This window comes from Chlorella variabilis (assembly GCF_000147415.1).
Source record: "Chlorella variabilis unplaced genomic scaffold CHLNCscaffold_7, whole genome shotgun sequence".
Classification (NCBI taxonomy): domain Eukaryota; kingdom Viridiplantae; phylum Chlorophyta; class Trebouxiophyceae; order Chlorellales; family Chlorellaceae; genus Chlorella; species Chlorella variabilis.
Window position 1 is genome coordinate 829,766 of NW_005435081.1, and position 7,740 is coordinate 837,505.

At 72.1% G+C, this 7,740-nt stretch overlaps 1 protein-coding gene across 1 annotated transcript in view; it reads left to right on the forward strand.

The window, feature by feature from the left end:
- CHLNCDRAFT_144295 (hypothetical protein) overlaps positions 1-7,740 on the forward strand; it is a gene marked incomplete at both ends in the record, with an annotated part of 13,645 nt that overhangs the window by 2,997 nt on the left and 2,908 nt on the right. Inside the window, 23 exons of the mRNA XM_005848622.1 lie at positions 75-242; positions 436-623; positions 824-895; positions 1,100-1,246; positions 1,332-1,413; positions 1,548-1,629; positions 1,788-1,949; positions 2,152-2,418; positions 2,586-2,665; positions 2,849-3,025; positions 3,204-3,323; positions 3,501-3,586; positions 3,749-3,876; positions 4,086-4,250; positions 4,476-4,558; positions 4,771-4,905; positions 5,136-5,265; positions 5,526-5,588; positions 5,836-5,942; positions 6,258-6,327; positions 6,621-6,806; positions 7,067-7,146; positions 7,428-7,631. Of these exons, the coding sequence (XP_005848684.1) occupies positions 75-242; positions 436-623; positions 824-895; positions 1,100-1,246; positions 1,332-1,413; positions 1,548-1,629; positions 1,788-1,949; positions 2,152-2,418; positions 2,586-2,665; positions 2,849-3,025; positions 3,204-3,323; positions 3,501-3,586; positions 3,749-3,876; positions 4,086-4,250; positions 4,476-4,558; positions 4,771-4,905; positions 5,136-5,265; positions 5,526-5,588; positions 5,836-5,942; positions 6,258-6,327; positions 6,621-6,806; positions 7,067-7,146; positions 7,428-7,631 (2,982 nt within the window). The remainder of the gene's footprint in view (positions 1-74; positions 243-435; positions 624-823; positions 896-1,099; positions 1,247-1,331; positions 1,414-1,547; positions 1,630-1,787; positions 1,950-2,151; positions 2,419-2,585; positions 2,666-2,848; positions 3,026-3,203; positions 3,324-3,500; positions 3,587-3,748; positions 3,877-4,085; positions 4,251-4,475; positions 4,559-4,770; positions 4,906-5,135; positions 5,266-5,525; positions 5,589-5,835; positions 5,943-6,257; positions 6,328-6,620; positions 6,807-7,066; positions 7,147-7,427; positions 7,632-7,740) is intronic.

Sequence of the window (7,740 nt, forward strand, 5' to 3'; positions counted from 1 at the left end):
CTTTCCGACTGCTGCCCTGCTTCCGCTGACCCTGCCCGGGCTTTCCTCCCCGGCTCCCTCCCCCGGCGACGCAGCTGGACACGCTGCGCCCGCTGGTGCTGCCGCTGCTGACCTCCCCGCTGGTCGGCGCCACCGCCGCCTTTGACTGCTGCCGCCAGCTGGCGCGCTGCCTGCCCGGCGAGCTGGGCGGCGCCGCGCTGCCGCTGGCCTGCGCGCTGCGCCTCGTCATGCTGACTCAGCAGGTGCGCCTGGGCCGCACTGCCATAGGCAGGAGGAGGGCGGGTGCTTGCCCCGCAGGCCGCTGAACCGCACTCGCACTCTGGCAGCATCACCTAACATCACAGTCGCAGCCATTCAGCCGCATGTCAAGGCAAGGCTCGTGGCCCCCCACCCCACCGCCGCCACGTGCCCCTCTCTCCCGCGCTCCCCATGCAGGAGGGCGCCGCCGCAGACTGGCAGTCCCTGGCGGGGCGGCGGTGCGTGGCGGAGGCGGTGGGCGCGCTGCAAGCGGCCACCGGCGGCAGGCCTGGGGAGAACGGGTCGGCGCCGCCGCCGGCGCTGCGCCGCGCGCTGCCCGGCCCCTCCTACATGTACTGCTTCCCCATCCTGCGGGCGGTGATGAGGTGGGTGTGGGGTGGGCCGCGAGCCGCTGGCGCCGGCGCAGCGTGGGAGCGCGGGCGGGTGGGGGGCTGGCATTGGCGCATCGGCCTACTGAGCTGAAGCCGGCTTTTGGGCCTTTGTGCCTGTGGCTGGCTGGCACTCGCTGGCGCCTTAACTGAGGCCAGAATTATGTGCTGTCCCTCTGCCTCCCTCGTGCTTGCAGCTTCCCGGAGCCCACGCCGCTGCACGAGGCGGCGCTGGGTGTGGTGGCGCTGCACGTCGGCCCCGCGGCCAAGTGAGCAGGCGGGGGAGGGGCAGGCGGGGGAGGGAGGAGGAGCCGCCTGCCTGCGCGTCGCCCCTGCCTCAGCACTTCGCAGGGCCCTCAGAGGCCGGCTGAGCCTTGCCATGCCCCCCCTGCCCTGCCCCCTCCTCCTGACGCGCCCCTCACCCCCCAGCCCTTGCCTTGCTCCTCCACACCCCATCTCACCCTCCACCGCAGTGTGAGCAAGGTGGAGTCGTTCAAGCTGCTGTATCACGTGCTGGAGATCATCCCCGCCTACAGGCAAGGCACTGGCCCAGCAAGCCGCGCTCGCCTGCGCTTGCGGGCAGCTGCAGAGGCAGGGGCGCGGCAGGAAGAGGCCAGCCAGTGGCGAGGCGCACAGCACGCCAGCCCCACCCCTTGCCCCCTCCCTCCTCTGACCTGCTGTGCGGCCTGCGGGGTGTGGGTGCAGGGACCGGGTGCAGCCCCTGCTGCGCATGCTGTGCTCCTCCACAGCGTGCGACGACGTGCCCGGCTTCACCGCCGCGCTCCAGGTGCCCGCCCGCCTCCCTGCCCGCCTCGCCGGCACCTGCGGCCCCGCGCCCGCCCCTGCCGGCCTGCCGATTCACCGCTGTGCGCTGGCGCCATCCATCGCTCACCCGCTGCGCCGCCGCTTGTGCGCTTGCAGGGCCTGGTGGCGGGGCAGCCGCACGTGCGCGGCGCGGCGCTGCAAGCGCTGGACCACTCACCGGCGATCAACGATGCCGAGGGTGGGTGGTACCTGCTTGGCTGGGCGCTGGCTGGAGAGAATGGGGTGCCAGACTGGAAAGAGAGACAGAGCCGGAGCTGCCGCCTCCTGCCCGGACTGCGCCCGGCGTTGCGCTGACGCCGCGCGCTGACGCCACGCTGCGCCGCGCCGTGCCCGCAGTGCCTGCCGACGACGCTGTGCTGGCGCTGATGTGGCTGGCCAGGCGGGACCTTTATGAGGCCAACGCCGAGGTGGCGCAGGGGCTGTGGGAGGAGGCCTGCTGCTCCCTGCCCCCCACCTTTGCCCCAGCCCTGATGCCCCACCTCAGCAGCCCACACCCGGGTGCGCGCCTGGGCTAGCCCTGGCTGGCTGCCACCTTTTCCTGGCATTGTTTTGTTTCAAATTTTTTGTTTCTGTTCTTTTTCGTTGCTGCCCGTCCCTCCTGCTCCCCACACCCCTGCTGTGCCAGCCACCCTCCTCCCTCCGCTATCCACCCACACCCATACCCAGACACACCCTCCCACCCCACCCCTGCTCCCCGCAGACGTGCGCGTCGCGGCGGCCTCCGCGCTGGCTGAGGGCGTGGAGGAGCACCCCGGCGTGGTGGGGCAGGCGCTGGGCGGCGCGCTGGATCTCTACGAGTCCCCCGCCGCCGACGACGGCCTGTCGGCGCGCGCGGGCGCCGCCGCCGCGCTGCGCGCGCTGGCCCCTAGCCTCGCCGCCGACCAGCTGCCCGCCACCCTGGACTTTTTGCTCAGCAAGGGCCTGGCAGACGGCCACGCCGCCATCCGCGAAGCCATGATCGCCGCGGGTGCGCGCGCTGATGATTGGCTTCCCTCCGAATCGTGGCTCCGCTCCGCAGCGGCCTGCGCGCTTCGTGCCCCGGCGCCGCTGCCGCATGGCCGCCAGGCCTGGTCCGCTCGCCCCCCCAACTGACACACACACACCACCGCCTCTGCCCTGCCCCGTGCCGTGCAGGCGTGGCTGTGGTGAATGCGCATGGGGGGCAGAATGCGGAGGCCCTGCTGCCGCTGTTTGAGTCGTACCTGGACAAGAAGGTGGGTGGGGGTGGGTGGCAAGGAGAAAGAAGAAGGGGGAGGAAGAGAGGAGGCAGGGCGGGGAGCGTGGGCGGGGTTGGAAGCGTGGAAGGAAGGCCCGCAGGAAGGAAGTTGGTTCGGTGCAGTGCGCCCCTCGACCCTCTGCCTCCCTGCCTGCTTGCCTGCCGTCCACCCTGGCTGCAGGCCGCGCTGAGCGGCCTGTCTGAGAGCCAGTACGACAACGTGCGGGGCGGGGCGGTCGTGTTCCTGGGCACGCTGGCACGCCACCTGGACCCGCAAAACCCCAAGGCAAGCGCCCGCTGGGGGGCACAGAGGCGCGGCGCGTCGCGCGCTGGGTGGTGGCGTGCATTGTGTGTGCGCGTGGGTGGAAAGGCGCAGGGAGGGGAGGCCGCATGTGTGCACCTCTGTGGGCGAGGCGCGGGCGCAGCTCTTGCTGCGGACGGGCAAGCGGCACGCCGCGGCCGGCTGCCTGGCTGGGTGGGTGGGTGCCTCCCCGCCTCCCTCCACCCTTCCACCCCCCCCACCCCGCCTGCCGCAGGTCCGCAGCATCGTGGGCACGCTGCTGGAGGTGCTGACCACGCCCAGCGAGAGCGTGCAGCGCGGCGTGTCCGATTGCCTGCCGCCCCTCATGCAGGCAAGTCGCGGCGGGGGGCGGCTGGTGTGGCGGTGCGTGGCTGCCGGGGAGTGGGCAGCGGCTGGCGTCGAGTGGCGTGGCTTCGGGCAAGCGGGGCAAGTTGGGGCACGCGGGGACCCAGGGCTGACAGCTGGCTGTGCCACGCGGCGCCAGACCCTTGCCCGCCTGCTTGCCTGTGCTTCGTCCCGCCTTGCTGTGCAGGCGCTGCAGGGCGACTCTGCGTTTGTGGAGGGCACGGTGCAGGCGCTGCTGCAGCGCTGCCTCAAGGGGGCCAATTACGGGGACAGGTGCGTGAATAGCATGGGGCAGGGACTCCGCTCCCTTACCCCCCACCCCCTCAGCCCAGCAACCAACCAACCCTCTGAGCCCCTCCCGCCACCTGCGCCTCCCGCCACCTCACCGCACACCTTTCACGCTTTCGGCCGCTCTGCCCCCCTGCCCTCCCGCAGGCGCGGCGCGGCGTACGGCCTTGCCGGCGCGGTGCGTGGGCTGGGCATCAGCAGCCTGCGCGGGCTGGGCATCATGGATGCGCTCAAGGCGGCGATCGAGGACAAGGGCAGCGCGGAGGCGCGGGAAGGTGCGAGGGCGGGCAGGCGGGACAAAAAGGGAACGCACGCCTGGGTGACTGTCTAGCGGCCCAAGGCGCTGCGGCCTCGCTCCCCCTCCCTCCCTGCATGTCGCGTTGGCCTGCCTCGGTCCACCGCACACCACACCCACCATGCCACATCCACACCCGCATGCCCCTGCCGCTCCCACACACCCTGGCTTCCCTCCCCGCCGCCACAGGCTCCCTGCTGGCCTTTGAGTGCCTCAGCGACAAGCTGGGCCGCCTGTTTGAGCCCTACGTCATCCAGATCCTCCCCATGCTGCTCGTCTGCTTCGGCGACAGCTCGCAGGCGGTGCGGGACGCCGCCGACGGCGCGGCGCGGGCCATCATGGGGCAGCTCACGGGTAAGGAGCCGCGCCGGCCGGCGCTTGGGAAGGAGGGGAGGAGGCACGCCAGCCTGGCGACGAGGCACGCCACAAGCGGGGCTCGGCTGCCGCTTGGTGGAGCTCGGCTGCGCGTGTGCTTGCTGCTGCCGCTGCTGCGGGCGGCCTGGCTCGGCCGACCGCTGCGCCTGCCTTCGCCTGCCTTTGGATGTGTGTGTGAGTGTGTGTGTGTGTGTGTGTGTGCAGGCCAGGGTGTGAAGCTGGTGCTGCCGGCGCTGCTCAAGGGTGTGGAGGACAAGGCGTGGCGAACCAAGCAGGGCAGCATCCAGGTGTGTGTGGGAGCAGGCTGCAGCGCCTGCCCGCACCAGGGTTGTGCGCCGCCGGTGGCGCTGCCTCACCCGCTCCCTGTGACCCCTGGCCTTGCCCTGGCCCTGGCTGCCAGCCTGCTGCCAGCCTGCTGCCAGCCTGCTGCCAGCCTGCTGCCCTGCCTCCTTGCCTCACCCACCCCCACCCCCCACCCACACCCACACACCCCCGGCAGCTGCTGGGTGCCATGGCGCACTGCGCTCCCAAGCAGCTCGGCTCCTGCCTGCCCGTGGTGGTGCCCCGCCTGGGCGAGGTGCTGGCTGACCCGCACCCCAAGGTGGCAGCCGCCGCCCGCACCGCACTGAACGAGGTGAGGAGGAGGGGGAGGCTGCAGCAGGGCGGCGGCGGCACGGCATGCAGGCGGGCTGGCAGGGCAGGCATGGGGCTGGTTTAGAGCGGCTGGTGGGGCGCCCGGGCTGGGCTGGGCGCCGGCCACAAGGGCTGCCACTGCCGCTGCCACTGGCGCTGGCGCCGGCGCCCATCTGCCGCTGCCGCTGGCCACCCATCCCGCCCGCCATGCGCCCCCCCTCCTGGCCGCAGGTCGGCTCTGTGATCCGCAACCCCGAGGTCGCCAAGCTGGTGCCGGTGCTGCTGGCCGCCATCGCCGACCCCGCCGCCTCCAACAAGCAGTGCCTGGACACGCTTCTGGCCACGGTGTTTGTCAACACGGGTGGGTGGGTGGGTGGGTGGCGGCTGGAGGGAGGGGTGTGGGGGCCAGGGGCTGGTGGGCGGCGGGGCGAAGCCTCATGCGCGCTGCCTCGCCAGGAGCTAGGCGCGGCGGGGGCTGGGAGGGAGGCACCAGCCGGCCCCTGCACCGTGAGCACGGCGGGGGGTGGGAGGTACCAGCCGCCACTTGCGCCATGCACGCACGATCATCATCCCGCACGATCGTTCCCGGCTCCCACCCTGCCTGCTCGCCCCTGCCTGCAGTGGACGCCCCCTCCCTGGCCCTCATCATCCCCGTGGTGCACCGCGGCCTGAGGGACCGGTCGGGTGAGGCGCCAGCAGCCTCGCCCTGGCGCCGCCCCAGCCCTTTCTTTTGTGCCCCTCGTTCCTGGCAGGCCTTGATTCTGCCATGGCAGATGCCGGCTGGGGGGCAGGGCCAGGCCGCTCGCTCGCACACCCCACGCCTGCACGCACGCCTGCCATGCCGCTCACTCGCCCCACCTCCCCACCTTTCCCTGCACCCCCACCTTCCCACACTCCCCCCCTCCCCGGCCCCACGCCGCCACCTGTGCAGGCGACCTGAAGAAGCGCGCCGCACGCATCGTGGGCAACCTGTGCACTCTGGCTAACGACCCGCGAGACATGCAGCCATACGTGCCGCTGCTGCTGCCAGAGCTCAAGGTGAGCACGCCCTGTGTGCGCCTGTGTGCGCCTGCGTGCCAGCACCTGTGTTGGCACCCCGTATCTTGGGAGCAGGTGTGTTGGGAGCGGGCAGTTTCGGGCGGGCAGCGGTGCGGGAGGCTGGCAAGCGTGGCGGCTGCGAACAGCGGCGGCGCCGGCGGCGGGCGGGCGGGAGGCGAGAGTGGGGCTGGGGCCGGGCGTCGCGGTTGCAGCATTGCGTGCCCGCTCGCCTTCTCGGTCCCTGCCCGCTCCCCGCCGACCCCTGCAAGCTGCCGCCCCTCCCCCTCCCTCCTCCCCGCCACCCGCCCACTGCAGGCTGCGCTGGTGGACCCCTTACCCGAGGTGCGCGCCACAGCTGCCAAGGCCATGGGCTCGCTGGTCAAGGGTGAGCGGTGTGGGGGGGTGTGAGCGTGTGTTTGTCTGCGTGTGTGTGGTGCGCGTGTGCCTTGTGTGGTTGCTGCGCGTGCGCCTGTGTGTCTGTGCATGTGTGTGGATGATGCACGCACTGTGCCTGGCGCCAGCCAGCCAGCCAGCCAGCCAACGCTGCCGCAGCCCCGTCACCGCCTGTGCCCACCCGCCTCCCAGCCCCGCCCTCGCCCCGCCCGCCGCTCTTGCCCTGCCCTGCGCCGTCCCACACACCTGCCTGCCTGCCTGCCTGCCCCCTTCCCGCCTGCGCAGACATGGGTGAGGAGGGGCTGGGCGGCGTGGTGCCCTGGCTGCTGGAGAAGCTGCGCAGCGAGTCGTCGGCGGTGGAGCGCAGCGGCGCGGCGCAGGGGCTGGGCGAGGTGCTTGCGGTGCAGGGGGCGGGGCAGGTGGCGGCGCTGCTGCCCGACATCATCGCGGGATGCCGCGCGCGCAACGCGGGTGCGCTCGGGGGGCTGATGGGGTGTGCGATGCGGTGTAGTGTGGTGCGGTGTGGTGTGGTGTGGTGTGGTGTGGTGTGGTGCTTCATGTGTGTGCGCGCACGCGTGAGTGTGTATATGTGTGTGTGTGTGTGTGTGTGTGTGGTGGTGTGTGTGCGCAGGGGGGAGGCCGCTGCTGCTGCGCGCGCGCCGCCTGCCGGCCAGCCTGGCCCACCACCCCACCCACCCCTCGCCCCTATGCCCCCCCACCCACCCCTGCAGCCGTGCGCGAGGGCCACCTCACCCTGTTCAAGTACCTGCCGCTGTGCATGCCAGACGAGTTTGTGGCGCACCTGCCTGAGGTGCGTGGTGTGGGTGTGGGTGTGGGTGTGGGGGGGGTGGAGGATTGGTGGGCTGCCGCAGGCCCCCTGGGGGCGGCCGCAGGCACCCTGGGCGAGCCTCGGCTCGCGCATGCGGTGCCAGAGTGCCTCCAAGTGCCTTGAGCTGCTGCCCTCCGAGGCAGGAGTCCCTCCGAGGGCACTGGCAGTCTAGTTTCGTGATGGGGATGCCTGCCTTTGTCCGCATGCCACCCCTACCCCACCCCACCGCACCCCACCACACACCCACACACCCTCGCCCGCAGGTGCTCACCTGCATTCTGGACGGCCTGGCGGACGAGGCTGAGGGTGTGCGGGACGCGGCGCTGGCGGCGGGGCGCGTGGCGGTGGAGCTGTATGCCGAGAGCTCGCTGGCGCTGGTGCTGCCTGCGGTGGAGGCGGGGATCACCAACGCCAACTGGCGCATCCGCCAGTCCAGCGTGGAGCTGCTGGGTGACCTGCTGTTCAAGGTGGGTGGGGGGTGTGGTGAGGGGGTGGTGGGCTGTGTGGGGTGGTGGTGGTGGTGGTGGTGTGGTGGTGTTGGTGTGTGTGCGTGAGTGTGCGTGCGTGTGTGTGTGT